The following is a 23701-nucleotide window of genomic DNA, read 5'->3' on the forward strand; positions in this document are numbered from 1 at the left end:
GTCCTCCTCTCCTTCCTCTTCTTCCTCCTCTTCTTCCTCCTCTTCTTCCTCCTCCTCTCCTTCCTCCTCTTCTTCCTCTCCTTCCTTCTTCCTCCTCTTCTTCCTCCTCTCCTTCCTCTTCTTCTTCCTCTTCTTCCTCCTCTTCTTCCTTCCTCTTCTTCCTCTTCTTCCTTCCTCTTCTTCCTCCTCTTCTTCTTCTTCTTCCTCCTCTTCTTCCTCCTCTCCTTCCTCTTCTTCTTCCTCCTCTCCTTCCTCTTCTTCTTCCTCTTCCTCTTCTTCTTCCTCTTCCTCCCCCTCTTCTTCCTCCTCCCCCGGACCTCTGACTCTCTGACGCCCTCTCCTGCCCTGAGTTGAGCTGCACAGAGATAAACCCCAGAGCCCCTGATCGGAGAGCGCTGTGCCCTTTGGGTCCGTGCCCCGCTCCTCTCTCAGTGTGCCGGCGTCTCCGTAGCCAATCTGCTCGGTGTGACGCGGGGCGGCCGCCGATATAACACACCCACCGGAGGCTGGGGCTGCAGTCCCCGCCGCTCCACCGGCCGCACCGCTCGTCAGCTGAGCGCAGCTCCTGCCTGCACCTGCCGCCGCCGCTCGTGCTCCCGCTCACCTCCATCCCTCCTCCCGGCTTTCAGGCTGACATGACCCGATGAGGGCTCGGGAGCCGCCGGCAGCCGCACGGTCCGGGCTCTCGCTGCCGCCTTTGTGTCCGATCCTTCCAGCCGGGGCTGCAGAGATGTCCGCAGGCGGCAGAGGCTTCTTGGATGGAGGCTCCCACAGACCTGATTGGTGACAGCAGACCGGATCCTGCTTCCTGAAGAGGCGATCGTTCTGGATCTGGAGCTTGTTTTTTTTAATTTTTTTTTAATTTTTTTTTTTACTAGAACTTAACCCTTTACGCAAATGGTTCTGAAGAACCGGATGGTCCTGCCAAGGGGTCAAGTCGCCAACGATGGGAAGCGGAGCGGCGTCTCATCCAGCCAAACATTCCGGATTGTTCCATTCATCTCATGAAGCCACGCTTCTTCCCTGATATCCTCCTTCGCCTTTTCCCTATACATTCCGCCGTCTCTTCCGAAGCATCCCTATAAAAAAAAATCCATAAATCCCCCCCCCAAAATAAGCCCCTATCCCATTGCAATAACGCCGTGCCGAAAACTCTCGACATTTTTATTTTGCGCGTTGCAAAAAAAAAAACTTTTTAATTTATATATTAGATTATTATTAATATGGTTAGAACAGATTACCCGCTAATCTAGAAAATTATTATTGTCCTTAGAGACTAATCCGGCTTTTTCCGTGAAAAGGCTTTTTTTTTTTTTTTTAATAAGTTTATTGCGGGAAAAAAAAAATAGCGAAAAAAAATTAATATAAAAAAAAATTGCGAAAAAAAAATTAATATAAAAAAAATTGCGAAAAAATTATATTAAAAAAAAAAAGGCGGAAAAAAATAAGGGAAAAATAATGTAAAAAAAAAAAAATTTGCGAAAAAATATAATCTAAAAAAAAAATAGCGGAAAAAACAATATAAAAAAAATTGCGAAAAAAAATCCTATACAAAATAGCGAAAAATATAATCTAACAGAAAATATAAAAAATTGCGAAAAAAACTAATATAAAAAATAGCGAAAAAAATAATCTAAAAAAAAACTGCGCAAAAAAAAATATTAAAAAAATAGCGAAGAGAATTATCTAAAAAATATTGCAAAAAAAAAAAAAAAAAGTTGTAATTTAATAGAGAGGAAAGATGAAGATGATTTTGGTTCGTAAATTTAGGGTGTTGATATTGATGGTGTTCTTGATCGCTTGCACGATGCATATTATGATAGATCTACTACCAAAGCTGGAGAAGAGGGCGACCAGGAGCGATGGAGAGGTAGGGTGCTCCTGTACTCACAACCTCAATGAGGACTGGGGGAAACAGAGACCCAAAAATGCCGCCGAATCGGGGTGGCCCAATAAGCACACCCTGAGGATCCTGCAGGACTTCAGCAGCGACCCCGGCTCTAATCTCACGTCGCACTCGCTGGAGAAAATCACTGGAATTATGGACAAAAATGACTCTTTTAAAAAACTGGAGCAACGAGAGACGGGCAAAGACCTGAACAATAAACAGTTAATCCAAGATGGAAGTATAAAGAAGCCCCCACCTGGACTGGGGTCCTCCCGCCTGGCCGCCCTGTTCCAGCATCCCCTATATAAAAGCGCTCCCCCTGACCTGACGGAGGATGACGTCTTGTTTAATGTGAACAGCGACATCAGGTTTAACCCCAAAGCTGCGGAAAACCAGGAATGGTGAGTACCGAACTCTACGGGGACTTATTATATATTGGAAAACATAGGATTCTATTAAAACCCAGATCATTCGGAAAGCGACTGCAGTTTTCCCTGGAAGCTGAGATATGGGGTGATGTTTGTCAGGGATTGTCATGCCGGTGACCGTTTTTTCTTTGGAAGGGTTAATAAGTCCCAACAAGGGGGTCACCGTTTGGAAGGCAATAAGTCATTTTAATTTCCCAATTCCATGCCAATAAGGGGCCGGAAGCTGAGATATAGGGAGATGTTTGCCAAGGTTGATTTTCCTCTACGTAAGGGTTAAAGTGCCAAAATTTGACATAATTAGTGACTAGTTCTAATGGTCCTGCTTAGAGCGCTGGCAGCTGAGATAGGGGGAGATGTTTAGTAGGGTCTCCACTTGCTTTATCACGGTAACGTGAGCTAATTAGGACCAAGAAGAGCCATTGTTTAAGATCATAAGTTCCTACTTACAGGGGTGTGGAAGCTGAGATAGGGGGAGATGTTTTCCTTCTGGTCATTTGACCCCAAAGATCCATTGTTTTGTTTGAGTGATAACATCCTAAGTCACAAATCACCTTCTCTGACCATGGGTATCCCCAATATTCCCCATTTAAAGGGGTTGGGAGCTGAGATATGGGGAGATGTTTGCAAATATCCTTCCTCCAATCTGGTGATTCTTCCCCATTGTTTTGTTAGGAGACATCATAAGTAACTAATCTGCTCTGACTGCAGGTCTCCCTGGCATCCACCTTCCCTATCTCCAGGGGCGTGGATGCTGAGATATGGGGAGATTTTCGCACTTAACCCCAGAAGTTGTTATCAGATCTGATATTTTTCTTTTTTTTAACCAAAAGGATCCATCAGAGGTGACTGTTTATCTGTTTGGACTTCAATTAACCCCTAAATACTCTCCCATCCCCCCATACCTTTTAGAAAAAGGGTTTTTGATGCTGAGATATGGGGAGATGCTTGGTAAGTTCCCCCTACTGGAAAACAGGTGGCCACTTATTGCCCCTACAAAGGTGCCAAATACACCCCAAATGTCTCACCCCTTAAATGTCTCACCCCTGTAGGTATAACATTGAGGAGATGGGATCTCGCCGCAGTCACAGGTGAATTCTTTTGTTTTGATGTCGTCGCAGACTGTATCTCCCATTGTTAAACGTAAACACGGCTCGTATCGATACTTCTCCCGACACGTCGTGTCCGCCGCTGACCCCAGCCTTTAGGACCGCTTCCCGTCACATCTAACAATTTCCCGCACACTTTCGGGATCGTGTCTGTCTCATTCAGGAAAGGTAAGTAGGTCATTGTGCGGGGCAGCCCCGAAACAGGACCGACGCCAGATCAATAGAACCCACCGGATTCCGCGACCAAGTCTCTGACCCATTGTGCAACTCGTCGGTCAACTTTAACCTTTATTGTCCCGATGGCAGAGTCCAGGTAAATACAGACTGATAATAGGTCAACATTTTGCAATTTTTTTTTTTTAACCCCTTGGCAGGATGGATTGTTTAACCCTTCACAGGCTTAAAGTGACCCAAAGGCGAAGCAATTCCGGCACACAAAGCAACAGTCAGTAGAACAACAGCTCCCTCTTCCAAGCCAGCTGACACCGTATTTGTCTGGAGCAGCTGCATTGTACTTTTTTTTTTTTTTTTTCTATGCAAGGACGAGATAATCGGGGGATCTAAAGTCTTAATTAGAGTCGTGGGCAGATCCGGAACATCCAATAAACCATTTATGCCGTGACAGGTACTAGAAGATGGCACCGTCCTGGTCCTGCTCTTGTTTGATGAGGTCCCTCTTATCTAACGCTAGGACCCATTTCTGTCCTGTCATATAGAGACCTTTAATTCGATGTTTGCAGCTGCCGCTTTTCCTAGAGCCTTTTCTTTTTTTTCCCTCCCGCTTTGCTAATGGCTTTTAGATTATAGATGTATAGTAATTGAAAATAAAATTTCAGCTGTTAGCTCTTAATTGCTTTTACCTTCCCATGCCCTGAAGGTTAATTCAGTCACGCGTTATTCTGGGTGCAGCCGTGAAAGAGAGATCTTTCCCATCATGTCCAATAGAAAGCCCAGGGTAGATATGTCATGGGGCCCCTGGAAAAGTGGGGCCCGGATGAGGCTGGTTCCATCTCGCTTCGTTTGATGGACGGTGGAAATCTGTGCAGGTCACACTCTCCTTAGGTCCTCCAAGTGTTAGGAGTAACCAAAGATTCATGGAATTTGGAGATAGGGCAACCAAAGAACTATGGGTGTAATGGTGGTGGCAACCAGGGGTGTAACTGCAATAGGTACAGAAGTTGCAGTTTAGGAGAGGCCTAAGACTTGCAAGACTAGGGGGGCCCAAAAGGTCCCTTTACTCAACACTAAAGCATATTACCTGTATTAGTTGGATGGTCCTTTTGGAGATTCTGCATTGGGACGCACCAACGTCCAAATTATATTATTGGTGGTTACCACTTCCATGTTAATTCTAGCCCGTTATATCTATATAAAGGCTCCTGGAAAAAGAAAGATGTCTAGATAAGATGATTTTTAGCTAGATTTGAGCAAAAAAGATTAGCAGGACCCTATTTTAGCAGCCACAACATCAGACAAGAGTCCTGTAAACCTCCCAACTACGTGCCGCCACCTCTTCTGATTAGTAGGCCTGGGGACATGTCATTAATTGTGTGTAATGACGTCAATGGGTCTACCAATAAGAAGAGGCATCGGGAAAGTCAGAAAGAAGTGGAAGGTTTTACAGTGCTTTGGTCAACCTGGCGAAACCAACCAGGTCAATAGCAAAACCAAAGAAATGAGCCGGAGCATAAGTTGGTATATGTGCAATGTGTAAGAGTAAGTACGGTAAATGCTAATATTACATGTAATAACATAGGGTACTTAGTTAACACTATTTGATCAAAAAAGCATAAAGCCATCCCACCGAGACAAGGTGTACAAATTCCACCACAACAAGGTGTACCCATCCCACCGAGACAAGGTGTACCCATCTCACCACTACAAGGTGAACCCATCCCACCATGACAAGGTTTACCCATCTCACCATGACAAGGTGAACACATCCCACCACGACAAGGTGTACCCATCTCACCATGACAAGGTGTACCAACCCCACCACGACAAGGTGTACCCATCCCACCACAACAAGGTGTACCCATCCCACCACAACAAGGTGTACCCATCCTACCACGACAAGGTGTACCCATCTCACCACGACAAGGTGTACCCATCTCACCACGACAAGGTGTACCCATCTCACCATGAAAAGGTGTACCCATCCCACCTCAACAAGGTGTACCCATCTCACCATGACAAGGTGTACTTATGCCACCACAACAACAAGGTGTACCCATCCAACCACAACAAGGTGTACCCATCCCACCTTGAAAAGGTGTACCCATCCCACCAAAACAAGGTGTACCCATCCCACTGAGACAATGTGTTCTCATTTCACCGCAACAAGGTAAACCCATTCCACCATGACCAGGTGTACCTATCCCACCACAACTAGGTGTACCTATCCCACCACAACTAGGTGTACCCATCCCACTGAGACAATGTGTTTCCATCTCATCGCAACAAGGTGTACCTATCCCACCATGACAAGGATTACCTATCCCACCACAACAAGGTGTACCCAAAGATATAGTGCTAGCCTGTCTCTAGTATTAAAACCTTACCTTGCATGGCCACTAGCCCAGGGTCCTGTGAATTTTTGCTCAAGTGTACTTGTATCCCTTTTTTAATGGGTGATGGTAACCTGTGTAGGTCCCATAATGGTGTCAAGCACTAGTGTAAGATTAGCCTTAATATCATGAAATTGCAGATTGTGGGCAAACGAGAACTGCATCTTCCTGCCACAGGTAGCCAAGGCTTTAGTAGTGTTAACCAGCACAAGAAGCGGCCCCTCTTTCTATGGAAGCCCTAATCTCTGTGGTCTTGTTTGAAACGTTACATAAGGCGAATGGTTTGCAAGAAGGTTACTAATTATTCATTTCATTGTAATCCAAAAAAGCAATAAACTTTGGAAATCCAAAGAAGCAATGTTAAAATAACCTATAACTAGAGATGAGTGAGTCAATTAGCCGGACTCTGGTCCAGCAGTCACGTCAGCAGTCCGTGGCCATCAGCCAGCAGATCTGCAAACCGACTCCTACGTACCGGCATCCCGAGCATAGGCCTGTGATGATGTCATATGTGACGTCACACCCCAACAATGACATCACGCCGGGCTTACAAATCAGAAAAACGTAGCACGTAGGATTCGACTATGGACTACTGAAGTGTCCGCTGGACCGCCATCTTGCAAATTGATTCGCTCATCTCTATCTGTAACCCAAAATTCAGTGTTATGGGTTCCAAAATTGCAGGATAAATTGGAATTGCATGGTTGTCGTGTTGATTTTTCAATACCTGTAGTTGTCAGGTATAAAGCTAGTCATCAATGTATCTTTCTTAAAGGGATATACACTAATGAAAATTCATTAAAGAACCACTTATATATCAATTAATGACTGACCTGCAGATATAAGCCAAGTCTTATATGCATTCATTATTACTTACAGCCCGTACTGTGTATCCAACTCGGCCCCCCATTGAGGTCAGCGAGACCATACAAGATGAACTTTTATTTTCCCCTATAGCCAAAAATTGAAATTCGTAATTATGGGAACAGCTGCGATCACACTCGATCATTGGATCGGGATCGATCTTCGCACTGGAATACCATCGATCATATCATGATTACACGATCCCAATCAACTTATTCTCAAAAAATTATACCAAAACTTGAACGGATGTAGATTCTCATAATTTCTGGTGATTTCAGTACATTTAAGAGTTAAATAGTTCCTTAAAGAGATACAACAGTGTTGAAATAATGTCGGAAGCAATTTTGGCTGCCAGACATTTCCTGATTCTCCTTTTTTTTCTTTTTTAACCTATATGCACATAAAAACCTTTTTAAGAGAAACCTTAATCTACACAAGAACTTCTAACTAAAAGCAGGAGGAAACATTAAAGGGGGACATAACTTTGAAAGAGCCTATGATTTCCAGACACAAAATCCAGAGCAGGTAGTCCTGCTTTTCAGACCTTTAAAAGTCAGCTGTAATCTATGGTAGAAAGTTGCAGCAAGTATATAATTTCCCTGCACTGCCTCCGCAGGTACAAAGAAGTATTACACCATTTTTATTGCAGTCGATAGACTGTCCCTGGAATGTCCGGATGTGTCGGATCATCAAGAGCTCTTTAGGCGCTCTCTTCTTCGATAAAAAGCTAATTTCCTTTAACTCTAAATTTCCTAAATTTGTAAATATGAGTATTCTATCAAAATAATTTCTAAATGTTCCATGAAATTGTTGCACTGAGAGATGACAGGCGCTGCGGATGAGGTGTCCACCGGCCACTTACCAGATACTGTACACGTATGTCAGGTGCCACTTATGTGCATGACACCTAGCAAGCTTCATCATAATCCTGGTGTTGACTCTTGTTATCATTCCCCGTTAACTATGGGATAAGAAGGGGGCATGGTGCCATCTGGTCCCTTCTACACTTTCCTTAAAAGAGAGGAAAAAAAAAATCTGAGACCTTAGTCCAGCACCAGGTTGATAATCTGTAGCCGCCAGACCCGAGCCCTATGAACCTCCTACTACCTGCCAGCATCACCGACGCCTCTTCTGATAGGTAGATCGCGCGACGTCATTATGTTGAATTGTTTTTCTCCTCTGTATTATTACCTAATTGTGAGCCCCTCTCTGTGACATTCGTGGGCCCCATTTTAGCCACAGTGATTCCTTCATCATCACTTTAAGGATAAGTTCACAACCTAGACCTGTATCCCATTGCGGATTTTCCATCCAAAAGCCTAAATGAAAAATAGGTTTTCAAGTGGTTGTCTTGTGATGAAAGTCTGCAGATTCACTGCAAGGATTCACTGCTAACCTTTGAATCCTTACAGTGTGTGCACCACACGCTGTCAAGATTCTCTGATGTCACTGCTGAGATCAGGCGGAACACGTGACCGAAAGTAAGTGTTCTGCCTACTTCTGTGCCATATTCCGACTAGACTCACTCAATTCAAAAGGATTCACTGGTGACCTTTGAATCCTTACAGTGTGTGCACCACACGCTGTCAAGATTCTCTGATGTCACTGCTGAGATCGGGCTGAACACTTGACCAAAAGTAAGTGATCTGCCTACTTCTGTGCCACATCCTGACTAGACTCGCTCAATTCAAGAGGATTCACTTGTAACCTTTGAATCCTTACAGTGTGTGCACCACACGCGGACAAGATTGTCTGATGTCACTGCTGAGATCGGGCGGAACACGTGACCGAAAGTAAGTGATCTGCCTACTTCTGTGCCACATTCCGACTAGACTCGCTCAATTCAAGAGGATTCACTGCTAACCTTTGAATCCTTACAGTGTGTGCACCACACGCTGTCAAGATTCTCTGATGTCACTGCTGAGATCGGGTGGAACACGTGACTGAAAGTAAGTGATCTGCCTACTTCTGTGCCAAATTCCGACTAGACTCGCTCAATTCAAGAGGATTCACTGGTAACCTTTGAATCCTTACAGTGTGTGCACCACACGCTGTCAAGATTCTCTGATGTCACTGCTGAGATCGGGCGGAACACGTGACCGAAACTAAGTGATCTGCCTACTTCTGTGCCACATTCCGACTAGACTCGCTCAATTCAAGAGGCTTAGCACGTCTAGTCGGCATGCGACCGCGTGTATACAAAATGCATTTCTTGTGGTCACGTGTCCTCCCGATCTCGGCAGTGACACTGAAGAATCCTGACAGCGCGCCATGTGCACGTTGTAAGCTGTAGACTTTCACCCAAGACCGGAAAACCAATTAACATACTCCAATTCTATTCCTAAACTTACATGTTCTTGTGACATTGAATTACGTTATTTTTTTATTTATGGAAACATATTTTTGGTCTCATAGTTTTAAGGTTGAAAGAAAACACAAGTCCATAGAGTTCAAGCTATAATCTTACCGATCCTTTGATCGCTGGTGCACTGAACTGCAATACTTCTGTAAGAGGCCCCATGGTGTACAGGTCTGCTGTTCTGCCATGCGGCAGAGGGGCGACCTCCTGTAATTACACCCCTGCTACTCTGGTGGCTTACCTACTAGCATTTTTTCCTTCCTCTCTTTGCTCTAGTATTACTGATTTTCCAGAGCATTCAATGCTTCCAAATCCAGAACTAGCTCACGATGGTCTGTTTCACACCTTGTTTCCTTAAATGTCGGCATTTCCTGCTGGAGTTGGAAGCCGCACTCGCAGATCAGTAAAAACTCCTGAAACATGGATTTTTAGATTCCGGGTGCATAAATGAGATATAGTAAAGGTACTTTAGACTGCTGCCACACGACTTCCTGCAGTGTCCAGAAGCTTACTATGGAGAGTGGAAGGCTTAGGGATCGTTTCTTCCAAATGCAAAGATTCATGAGAAATTGACAAAAAAAAAAAAGTTTTCACTAACATTAATTAACTTTGCATTAACTTTTCTTTGTTCTGCATTAATTAATGCCCTAATGTAAATACAATAATAAATGGAACCGAAAGGGGCTGTTTAGAAATAAAATTATCCTTTTTAACCCAAATAACAGCGCCACTCTTTATCACTGGCTGTAGCCGGTATTGCAGTTATATAAATGCTGCAATACCATTTACAGCCAATAGACAACATGATCAATGCCCCTTTTTTCTAAACTTGGTGAATTCCTCTAGGACAGATGTGTCACCACTAGTGATGAACGAGGTGTTATATGAGCATGCTCGGGTGCTAACCGACTGTCTACGGCGTACTCGGATAATATGTTCGAGTCCTCGCGACTGCATGTCTCGCAGCCACAACACATGCAGGGATTGTATGAATGTGTTGTGGCTGTCGAACAGCCGCGGGGACTCGGAACATATTATTCGAGCACGCCGCAGACACTCGATTACCACCCGAGCATCCTCAGATAACACCTCACCCAAGCACGCTCGCTCATCACTAGTCACCACCTTTCATGCAGGTCTACTAAGACCACCCTTGTCTTTAGAATCGCCTAGGTTCCTCCGTGATTCAATTTAATGGTTGTCATTTTTTTAGGCAAAATGTGGAGAATGAAGCAAACGAAGAGGAAGATTTCTTGCCGACTGGAGAAGCTCACGTAGACTCCTATCCAAACTGGCTAAAGTTTCATATTGGAATCAATCGGTACGAGTTATATTCCAGGCAGAACCCGGCTATAGGAGCTTTACTACAGGATCTTAGCGGACAGAAAGTTACCAGCGTTGGTAAGGGAGTCATATTTTATTACATATATCATTTTTTTGCTTCGAATGGTCATTTTGGTCATTGTCTGCTGGTTCTACCGATATGGTCACCATCCAAGGTGAAGGGTACCGAGGACATAGGCCGACCTCTCTATCTCTTTTTCTTGCCCTGTCTATATGGATCATAAGGTCAACAATTACTCCTTCGAACCCATTAGATGTTGGATACGGTGTTAATGTAACATCTGATGTAAGAATTAATATTGGGGTTGGAATAATTTGGCTGTAGATCCCCACTTTATATCATACAAACTGTTCAGTATTACGATGTCAGTCTATGTGCGGACGCACACTACAGTTATGGCCAAAAGTGTTGGTAGCTTTGAAATGAAGTATTTCTCCCAGAAAACTATTGCAATTACACATGTTTTGTCATCCACATGTCTATTTCCTTTGTGTGTATTGGAACAGCACAAAAAAAAGATGCAAAAATTGGTCATAAGTTCACAGAAAACTTAAAAATTGTTGGCATCTTTCCAAAATTGTGGGTAAGCAACCTTGTTTCAAGCATATGATGCTCGTTCAGTCTCACCTGTGGCAAGTAACAGGCGTGGGAAATAAGAAAATCACACCTGAAACCAGTTAAAAAGGGGAGAAGTTGACTCAATGGGTGTCTGTGTGTGCCACACTAAGCATGGAGAGCAGAAAAAGGAGAAGAGAACTGTCTGAGGACTTGAGAATCAAAATTGTTCAACAATCTCAAGGTTGCAAGTCAATCTTCAGAGATCTTGATGTTCCTTTGTCCACGACTGTATTGATAAGGGGAATGGTAGTGCCCAATTGTCTGTTTATTCGTACATATCCGTGAAGAATAACGGAGGAACGGCACAACACCAATGATATGTCCGCCCTTGGCCTTTAACTTCCAAGATGCCATGATCAATAGCAGCTCAGGCATCTATGTTGTACGAGAAAAGAGACTCCCGCTGCCACCACATTGATGACAGCCTACTATGTAAATTGAAATATGAATAAAAAAATGGCGGAATGTTTTTTTTTTTACATTCTTACATTCCCCTACAGAATGAATTAATATAAGCTAGTCAATAAGTTATATGTGAAAGTAAACCTCATCCTACAAAAAAGCAATCCCTCATACTGTTAAATGAACAAAACAAAAAAAAAAACTGTCTTGAAATGCAAAACCACAAAAATGTCCTTAAAATTGATCTGTCACCAGTTTTTCTCTTATTTTATTCCCTCCGCTCCCCTGAATATAATATTTTTTGTTCTTTTCAAATCCGTCATACGGTTCCAGAGATATGGACCTTTTTATTTAGTGGTACTTTTTATGGTCTTTGCTTAAGTGGGTGTGGCTCATGGGTGATAATACAGAATAGGCTTAAGACACGCCCCTGAGGATCCTGTGAGCCACGCCCCAAGATAAAGACCTTAAAAATTAGCAGGAAAAATCCCCTATCTCTGGAATAAAAGCAAAAAAAAATGTAATACTCAGAGGAGCAGTGGGAATAACATGAGAAACAAAACTGGGCACTTTTCACTTGGTGACGGGTTCTTCATAAAGGGATTGGCTGGCGTTATCTAGTGCACCGGCACCGATGACACCTGCCAAGAGTCATGCGTGATCAGCAGGTGTAATGCGTGTGGTTCTCACTTCGTCGGCACTGCTCACTAGACCTGAGTGGCTCTAAACGCCTTTAGACCCTCTCCTAAAGGGGTTTTAATAAAATGGCCTAGTTGAAGAAATACATTTTCATATAAATTATTATGGATTTCTGAGCTAATACCGAGGAAGGGGTGGGGGTCCGCCATTCAAAATCTTTATTCGCGAGAGTAGAGCACCCGCCGCCTTGGAGGACACAACCTATCTGTGATACATTACACAGGACACTCTATTGATTTTGAGTGGTGTAATACTTCATTTCCCCTTTAGAGGCGCTGCAGGCAAATGAAAACCTTTTTTTTAACAATTAGTTGGCAACGATATTAGTTCCCTGGAGTAAACGGCATCCAATCAGGCAAATGCTTTCATTAGTCTCACTTTCTGCGCGCTGATGAGATATATGTCGTGTTGCCATGGTTTATTGCATCATGCTGTTCTATGATTAAATCCTCTTTGAGGAGCTGATAGCAGAGACTCCTCGCTCTGGCAGGTGTTGTCATCTGCTCATATTCTGCTATTTATCATCTCTCTACAGAAATATGTTCAGTCTCCGGCTAGGCCTATGCATGTCGTAGCTGCCGCTCTGGAATGCCTGGTGTAAGGTTATACTGAGATTCACCCTTTGTACCTACTGGCAGCTGAGCGCTACCTGGCTTTATTTCCCTCCTCTGTGAATCTTGTCATTTATTGACTTGCGTAGTGTGAAATCTTGGAAGCTGACTTGTATTCCAGATCCGTCTAACTCTTACCGTTCATGAATAACCCCGCATTTAGCGGTGACGTTACCCAGCAGGCAGAATTTCCTATTTGTATATATTTACCTCGCTCACATTAATATGCTTCTAGCCTCAGCACCGTGTGACTGCACATAGATGCATTTACCAATTTCTTCCTTTACTGGATTATAAAATGGATATTTTGCAACTTTTTAGTTTTTTTTTTGAGCATTTTTTTTTGCATGCAGCCAAATGTTGACAAATGTCATTATCATATATGTGTCCTTTATTTCACCTGGTGTAAATGCCGCCGTTCTCCTGAATCCGGCGATGTCTTTCTTTTATTCCTACGCCTCTCCGTTCCTGAGATATGGACCATTCTTCTTTCTATGAAAAATTCTACTCTTTTTTTCCAAATGGGCGTCTTCTTGCGGACCACGCCCTGTTGGCTAAAAAGACTAGATTTATATAGAAGGAAGAAAAGCCTATATATCTCAGGAACGGAGAGGCGCAGGAATAAAAGAAAAACGTCGCCGGATTCAGGAGAACGGCGGCTTAACATCAGGTACAGAACTGGCCATATTTGTAGCAAGACTTCCCCTCGAGAAAGCTACCTGAGAGTAGCGAAACGCGCGTCGGGGTGTCCCGGGCAGGCGCCGCTGTGCCATCAGGTGAGTATTCACTCGCTCTCTTTCTTCCTGCATGTGGGGTTTATCATTACGGTCCTGTGTGACCATGGATGAGACATATGGTATACAGTAAGGTCATATGGTTGGCCGAGTCCCAGTTTACTGGTATAGGACTCTGTACTTGTAATGAATGAGATTTAACCCCCTCTTCGACATGGGAAGTGTACTATCCAGGGAGAGGTTTTTGGCTTTACCTGACAGTTTGGCGCTATATATTCCGGATTTTTTGGTGTCGATTTTTATACATTGTCTATTTTTTGCAATGCCGTTTTATATCTGTATACAGTAATAAAGATTGTGTATGTTTTTATTGAAAACTCCTGTTTTCCATAGTTGTGGCAAGTGATAAATCCTTTCTAAAATCTACAGGGCATTTTCAAATACATTTTATGGGGGGGAAGGGTGATGCGCTAGCATTTTAGGGGTTTTCTTTCCTGTTTTTTTTTCAGAGCTCACTATGCTCTTGGAATAAAAATTTCCATTGACTCATTTAGGGACTTACCAGGAAAATACATATCCAGGGCCTGATTCATCATTTTCAGTGGGGAGAGGATTAAAGTCACTTTTCTTTTATTTCGTCTTGGGATATTCATCGACTTTTTTTTTTTCTGTTCTAAGAATGCTGCACGTGTTTTATGAATTCCGCACATAATCAAAAATGCTCCTTGCGTTCGTCTTTATCCTTTTCTGTGACTTCTCTTGTTAGCACAAAAAAAAAAGTTGCACGTTTTGCTAAAACGTCACAAAATTTTGCACAAAAAGAAAATAAAAAAAAAAATCCGGGTGTATGTACGGTATATAAAATCACTTCTAGAGGAAACTGGAGAAAATTGTACAGAAAATTGTAAAAAGTCACAATTGATGAATCAGCTTAAAACCTCTGAAAACCCCCAAATCCTGCCCATAATGGCGAATCTAAAATAAACAAAAGTAAGTGAATACAGCTAAAATGGTTTTAAAAAAAATTAAAAAAGAAGAAGGCGCAAATAAAAAACAGTCGAAAAACACAAAAATAAGTGGACAAAAAAGGCTCTAAAATAATAAAGAATCAGCCCTAAGTATTACAAAAAAAGACTGTGTTAGGGGACATTTATTTGTAATACATAAATATTAGGCCACGTTCACACGGTCAGTATTTGGTCAGCATTTTACCTCAGTATTTGTAAGCCAAAACCAGGAGTGGGTGATAAATACAGAAGTGGTGACGTGTTTCTATTATACTTTTCCTCTGATTTTTCCATTCCTGGTTTTGATTTTACTGATGTAAAATACTGACCAAATACTGAATGTGTGACCGTGGCTTTACAGGTTCTTCTCCTGAACTTGTTAGTGCACAGACTTCACAGCACCGCTGACGGAGGACCATGTGAGCAGACCTGCCTATCAGCTTCCTCCAATTGAAAAACACAGGAGGAAGCTTGTTTTCTATTGGAGGAACTGATGGGCGGGTCTGGTCACGTGATCCTCCATGAGCTGCAGTGCTGGAAACAGTAGAGCTGTGCAGTCTGTGATGAAGGACGCACTAAAATGTTCAGGAGAAGAACATGGAATACTTATATATTCGTGAGCGGCACAAAATAACGTCTCCAACACATTTGTTAAAGTACAGATAAATTCGAGAAACCCCTTTAAATGGTCCCTCCGACTTGTACGACATATATAAGCGCAGCAGTGCTATACATCTACCTCACATCTGTCATCCTATTACTGGTCATAACGATGCTGAGGTTACATTGATTTAATCACTTTTTAAGGGGAAGCTTTTGTCTTGTAGCGGTTGTATTATGGGCGTAGCGTGTGATCTATTCTTTGGTAATGGAAATTTCCATTATCACCAAGAATCACAACGGCAGACAGTAATGATGACAGTCAACGGCGTCCTTATCGTGTCACCGCATGGCTTCCTCTCTCTGGTATCTGCTCGTCCTCTCCAGTATCAGAATTAAACATCTTGCTCAATAATATGTTAATATCAAACAGCTGCTTTCCAAGGGAAGGTTCATAAAAGAGTCACTCCAGGATGAGTCACCGCTCGCTGGGGCCCAAAAACAATACTGTTCTATAGGCTGCACTCTTATAAAGCTTGGGAGAATCATGTACAGTAATAGATGAGAGAGGAAAAAAAGAACGTACCAGAGCCAAAGGTGTTAAATGCAGCAGACCCGAATGTGTTAAATACAGCAGACCCGAATGTGTTAAATGCAGCAGAGCTGAATGTGTTAAATGAAGAAGAACTAGATTTTATTCAGTACTAGCTGAAGAGCCCCGCCCACTCTGCATAGCTACATTCACTATAATATCCCACATCGTCCCGTCAGCCAGAGCCACCGGACTACTACCCCTAATATCCCACATCATCCCGTCAGCCAGAGCCACCAGACTACTACCCCTAATATCCCACATCATCTCGTCAGCCAGAGCCACCAGACTACTACCCCTAATATCCCACATCATCCCGTCAGCCAGAGCCACCGGACTACTACCCCTAATATCCCACATCATCCCGTCAGCCAGAGCCACCGGACTACTACCCCTCATATCCCACATCATCCCGTGAGTCAGAGCCACCGGACTACTACCCCTAATATCCCACATCATCCCGTCAGCCAGAGCCACCAGACTACTACCCCTAATATCCCACATCATCCCGTCAGCCAGAGCCACCGGACTACTACCCCTAATATCCCACATCATCCCGTCAGCCAGAGCCACCGGACTACTACCCCTAATATCCCACATCATCCCATCAGCCAGAGCCACCGGACTACTACCCCTAATATCCCACATCATCCCGTCAGCCAGAGCCACCAGACTACTACCCCTAATATCCCACATCATCCCGTCAGCCAGAGCCACCGGACTACTACCCCTAATATCCCACATCATCCCGTCAGCCAGAGCCACCGGACTACTACCCCTAATATCCCACATCATCCCATCAGCCAGAGCCACCGGACTACTACCCCTAATATCCCACATCATCCCGTCAGCCAGAGCCACCGGACTACTACCCCTAATATCCCACATCATCCCGTCAGCCAGAGCCACCGGACTACTACCCCTAATATCCCACATCATCCCATCAGCCAGAGCCACCGGACTACTACCCCTAATATCCCACATCATCCCGTCAGCCAGAGCCACCGGACTACTACCCCTAATATCCCACATCATCCCATCAGCCAGAGCCACCGGACTACTACCCCTAATATCCCACATCATCCCGTCAGCCAGAGCCACCGGACTACTACCCCTAATATCCCACATCATCCCGTCAGCCAGAGCCACCAGACTACTACCCCTAATATCCCACATCATCCCGTCAGCCAGAGTCACCAGACTACTACCCCTAATATCCCACATCATCCCGTGAGTCAGAGCCACCGGACTACTACCCCTAATATCCCACATCATCCCGTCAGCCAGAGCCACCGGACTACTACCCCTAATATCCCACATCATCCCGTCAGCCAGAGCCACCTGACTACTACCCCTAATATCCCACATCATCCCGTCAGCCAGAGCCACCGGACTACTACCCCTAATATCCCACATCATCCCATCAGCCAGAGCCACCGGACTACTACCCCTAATATCCCACATCATCCCGTCAGCCAGAGCCACCGGACTACTACCCCTAATATCCCACATCATCCCGTCAGCCAGAGCCACCAGACTACTACCCCTAATATCCCACATCATCCCGTCAGCCAGAGTCACCAGACTACTACCCCTAATATCCCACATCATCCCGTCAGCCAGAGCCACCGGACTACTACCCCTAATATCCCACATCATCCCGTCAGCCAGAGCCACCGGACTACTACCCCTAATATCCCACATCATCCCGTCAGCCAGAGCCACCAGACTACTACCCCTAATATCCCACATCATCCCGTCAGCCAGAGTCACCAGACTACTACCCCTAATATCCCACATCATCCCGTCAGCCAGAGCCACCGGACTACTACCCCTAATATCCCACATCATCCCGTCAGCCAGAGCCACCAGACTACTACCCCTAATATCCCACATCATCCCGTCAGCCAGAGCTACCGGACTACTACCCATAATATCTCACATCATCCCGTCAGCCAGAGCCACCGGACTACTACCACTAATATCCCACATCATCCCGTCAGCCAGAGCCACCGGACTACTACCACTAATATCCCACATCATCCCGTCAGCCAGAGCTACCGGACTACTACCACTAATATCCCACATCATCCCATCAGCCAGAGCCACCGGACTACTACCATTAATATCCCACATCATCCCGTCAGCCAGAGCTACCGGACTACTACCCCTAATATCCCACATCATCCCGTCAGCCAGAGCCACCGGACTACTACCCATAATATCTCACATCATCCCTTCAGCCAGAGCCACCGGACTACTACCCCTAATATCCCACATCATCCCGTCAGCCAGAGCCACCGGACTACTACCCCTAATATCCCACATCATCCCGTCAGCCAGAGCCACCGGACTACTACCCATAATATCTCACATCATCCCGTCAGCCAGAGCCACCGGACTACTACCCCTAATATCCCACATCATCCCGTCAGCCAGAGCCACCGGACTACTACCCCTAATATCCCACATCATCCCGTCAGCCAGAGCCACCAGACTACTACCCCTAATATCCCACATCATCCCGTCAGCCAGAGCCACCGGACTACTACCCCTAATATCCCACATCATCCCGTCAGCCAGAGCCACCGGACTACTACCCCTAATATCCCACATCATCCCGTCAGCCAGAGCCACCAGACTACTACCCCTAATATCCCACATCATCCCGTCAGCCAGAGCTACCGGACTACTACCCATAATATCTCACATCATCCCGTCAGCCAGAGCCACCGGACTACTACCACTAATATCCCACATCATCCCGTCAGCCAGAGCCACCAGACTACTACCACTAATATCCCACATCATCCCGTCAGCCAGAGCTACCGGACTACTACCCCTAATATCCCACATCATCCCATCAGCCAGAGCCACCGGACTACTACCACTAATATCCCACATCATCCCGTCAGCCAGAGCCACCGGACTACTACCCCTAATATCCCACATTATCCCGTCAGCCAGAGACACCGGACTACTACCCCTAATATCCCACATCATCCCGTCAGCCAGAGCCACCGGACTACTACCCCTAATATCCCACATCATCCCGTCAGCCAGAGCCACCGGACTACTACCCCTAATATCCCACATCATCCCGTCAGCCAGAGCCACCGGACTACTACCACTAATATCCCACATCATCCCGTCAGCCAGAGTCACCAGACTACTACCCCTAATATCCCACATCATCCCGTCAGCCAGAGCTACCGGACTACTACCACTAATATCCCACATCATCCCGTCAGCCAGAGTCACCAGACTACTACCCCTAATATCTCACATCATCCCGTCAGCCAGAGCCACCGGACTACTACCACTAATATCCCACATCATCCCGTCAGCCAGAGCTACCGGACTACTACCCCTAATATCCCACATCATCCCGTCAGCCAGAGCTACCAGACTACTACCCATAATATCTCACATCATCCCGTCAGCCAGAGCCACCGGACTACTACCTCTAATATCCCACATCATCCCGTCAGTCAGAGCCACCGGACTACTACCCCTAATATCCCACATCATCCCGTCAGCCAGAGCCACCGGAATACTACCCATAATATCCCACATCATCCCGTCTGCCAGAGCTACCGGACTACTACTCCTAATATCCCACATCATCCCGTCAGAGCCACTGGACTACTACCCCTAATATCCCACATCATCCCATCAGCCAGAGCCACCGGACTACTACCCCTAATATCCCACATCATCCCGTCAGAGCCACTGGACTACTACCCCTAATATCCCACATCATCCCGTCAGCCAGAGCCACCGGACTACTACCCCTAATATCCCACATCATCCCGTCAGCCAGAGCCACCGGACTACTACCCATAATATCCCACATCATCCCGTCTGCCAGAGCTACCGGACTACTACTCCTAATATCCCACATCATCCCGTCAAAGCCACTGGACTACTACCCCTAATATCCCACATCATCCTGTCAGCCAGAGCCACCGTACTACTACCCCTAATATCCCACATCATCCCGTCACAGCCACCGGACTACTACCCCTAATATCCCACATCATCCCGTCAGCCAGAGCCACCAGACTACTACCCCTAATATCCCACATCATCCCGTCAGCCAGAGCTACCGGACTACTACCCATAATATCTCACATCATCCTGTCAGCCAGAGCCACCGGACTACTACCCCTAATATCCCACATCATCCCGTCAGCCAGAGCCACCGGACTACTACCCCTAATATCCCACATCATCCCGTCAGCCAGAGCTACCGGACTACTACCCATAATATCTCACATCATCCTGTAAGCCAGAGCCACCGGACTACTACCCCTAATATCCCACATCATCCCGTCAGCCAGAGCTACCGGACTACTACCCCTAATATCCCACATCATCCCGTCAGCCAGAGCCACCGGACTACTACCCATAATATCTCACTTCATCCCGTCAGCCAGAGCCACCGGACTACTACCCCTAATATCCCACATCATCCCGTCAGAGCCACTGGACTACTACCCCTAATATCCCACATCATCCCGTCAGCCAGAGCCACCGGACTACTACCCTTAATATCCCACATCATCCCGTCAGAGCCACTGGACTACTACCCCTAATATCCCACATCATCCCGTCAGCCAGAGCCACCGGACTACTACCCCTAATATCCCACATCATCCCGTCAGCCAGAGCCACCGGACTACTACTCCTAATATCCAACATCATCCCGTCAGAGCCACTGGACTACTACCCCTAATATCCCACATCATCCCGTCAGCCAGAGCCACCGGACTACTACCCCTAATATCCCACATCATCCTGTCAGCCAGAGCCACCGTACTACTACCCCTAATATCCCACATCATCCCGTCACAGCCACCGGACTACTACCCCTAATATCCCACATCATCCCGTCAGCCAGAGCCACCAGACTACTACCCCTAATATCCCACATCATCCCGTCAGCCAGAGCTACCGGACTACTACCCATAATATCTCACATCATCCTGTCAGCCAGAGCCACCGGACTACTACCACTAATATCCCACATCATCCCGTCAGCCAGATCTACCGGACTACTACCCCTAATATCCCACATCATCCCGTCAGCCAGAGCCACCGGACTACTACCCATAATATCTCACTTCATCCCGTCAGCCAGAGCCACCGGACTACTACCCCTAATATCCCACATCATCCCGTCAGCCAAAGCTACCGGACTACTACTCCTAATATCCCACATCATCCCGTCAGCCACAGCCACCGGACTACTACCCCTAATATCCCACATCATCGCGTCAGCCAGAGCCACCGGACTACTACCACTAGTATCCCACATCATCCCGTCAGCCAGAGCTACCGGACTACTACCCCTAATATCCCACATCATCCCGTCACAGCCACCGGACTACTACCCCTAATATCCCACATCATCCCGTCAGCCACCGGACTACTACCCCTAATATCCCACATCATCCCGTCAGCCAGAGTCACCAGACTACTACCCCTAATATCCCACATCATCCCGTCAGCCACCGGACTACTACCCCTAATATCCCACATCATCCCGTCAGCCAGAGCCACCAGACTACTACCCCTAATATCCCACATCATCCCGTCAGCCAGAGCTACCGGACTACTACCCATAATATCTCACATCATCCCGTCAGCCAGAGCCACCGGACTACTACCCCTAATATCCCACATCATCCCGTCACAGCCACCGGACTACTACCCCTAATATCCCACATCATCCCGTCAGCCACTGGACTACAACCCCTAATATCCCACATCATCCCGTCAGCCACAGCCACCGGACTACTACCCCTAATATCCCACATCATCCCGTCAGCCACCGGACTACTACCCCTAATATCCCACATCATCCCGTCACAGCCACAGGACTACTACCCCTAATATCCCACATCATCCCGTCAGCCACCGGACTACTACCCCTAATATCCCACATCATCCCGTCAGCCACAGCCACCGGACTACTACCCCTAATATCCCACATCATCGCGTCAGCCAGAGCCACCGGACTACTACCACTAGTATCCCACATCCCGTCAGTCAGAGCCACCGGACTACTACCCATAATATCTCACATCATCCCGTCAGCCAGAGCCACCGGACTACTACCCCTAATATCCCACATCATCCCGTCACAGCCACCGGACTACTACCCCTAATATCCCACATCATCCCGTCAGCCACCGGACTACTACCCCTAATATCCCACATCATCCTGTCAGCCAGAGTCACCAGACTACTACCCCTAATATCCCACATCATCCCGTCAGCCAGAGCCACCAGACTACTACCCCTAATATCCCACATCATCCCGTCAGCCACAGCCACCGGACTACTACCCCTAATATCCCACATCATCCCGTCAGCCACAGCCACCAGACTACTACCCCTAATATCCCACATCATCCCGTCAGCCAGAGCCACCAGACTACTACCCCTAATATCCCACTACATCCCGTCAGCCAGAGCCACCGGACTACTACCACTAATATCCCACATCATCCCGTCAGCCAGAGCCACCGGACTACTACCACTAATATCCCACTACATCCTGTAAGCTAGAGCCACCGGACTACTACCACTAATATCCCACATCATCCCGTCAGCCAGAGCCACCGGACTACTACCACTAATATCCCACATCATTCTGTCAGCCAGAGCCACCGGACTACTACCCCTAATATCCCACATCATCCCGTCAGCCAGAGCCACCGGACTACTACCCCTAATATCCCACATCATCCCGTCAGCCAGAGCCACCGGACTACTACCCCTAATATCCCACATCATCCCGTCAGCCAGAGCTACCGGACTACTACCCCTAATATCCCACATCATCCCGTCAGCCAGAGCTACCGGACTACTACCCCTAATATCCCACATCATCCCGTCAGCCAGAGCCACCGGACTACTACCCCTAATATCCCACATCATCCCATCAGCCAGAGCCACCGGACTACTACCCCTAATATCCCACATCATCCCGTCAGCCAGAGCCACCGGACTACTACCACTAATATCCCACATCATCCTGTCAGCCAGAGCCACCGGACTACTACCCCTAATATCCCACATCATCCCGTCAGCCAGAGCCACCGGACTACTACCCCTTATATTCCACATCATCCCGTCAGCCAGAGCCACCGGACTACTACCACTAATATCCCACATCATCCTGTCAGCCAGAGCCACCGGACTACTACCATTAATATCCCACATCATCCCGTCAGCCAGAGCCACCGGACTACTACCCCTAATATCCCATATCATCCCGTCAGCCAGAGCCACCGGACTACTACCCATAATATCCCACATCATCCCGTCAGCCAGAGCCACCGGACTACTACCACTAATATCCCACATCATCCTGTCAGCCAGAGCCACCGGACTACTACCCCTAATATCCCACATCATCCCGTCAGCCAGAGCCACCGGACTACTACTCCTAATATCCCACATCATCCCGTCAGCCAGCGCCACCGGACTACTCCTCCTAATATCCCACATCATCCTGTCAGCCAGAGCCACCGTACTACTACCCCTAATATCCCACATCATCCTGTCAAAGCCATCGGACTACTACCCCTAATATCCCACATCATCCTGTCAGCCAGAGCCACCGGACTACTACCCCTAATATCCCACATCATCCCGTTAGCCAGAGCCACCGGACAACTACCACTAATATCCCACATCATCCCGTCAGCCAGAGCTACCGGACTACTACCCCTAATATCCCACATCATCCCATCAGCCAGAGCCACCGGACTACTACCCCTAATATCCCACATCATCCCGTCAGCCAGAGCCACCGTACTACTACCCCTAATATCCCACATCATCCTGTCAAAGCCATCGGACTACTAC

General features: G+C 46.5%; 1 protein-coding gene across 1 annotated transcript in view; it reads left to right on the forward strand.

Annotated features, from left to right (window-relative positions):
- The first annotated feature begins 599 nt into the window (after positions 1-599).
- Positions 600-23701, forward strand: part of FAM20C (FAM20C golgi associated secretory pathway kinase) — a 207611-nt gene continuing 184509 nt past the window's right edge. The window contains exons 1-2 of the mRNA XM_073543096.1: positions 600-2289; positions 10426-10613. Coding sequence (XP_073399197.1) covers positions 1742-2289; positions 10426-10613 — 736 coding nt within the window. The 5' untranslated portion in view covers positions 600-1741. The remainder of the gene's footprint in view (positions 2290-10425; positions 10614-23701) is intronic.

Source organism: Dendrobates tinctorius, unplaced genomic scaffold (genome assembly GCF_039654945.1).
Source record: "Dendrobates tinctorius isolate UK_male_01 unplaced genomic scaffold, ASM3965494v1 ptg000129l, whole genome shotgun sequence".
Classification (NCBI taxonomy): Eukaryota; Metazoa; Chordata; class Amphibia; order Anura; family Dendrobatidae; genus Dendrobates; species Dendrobates tinctorius.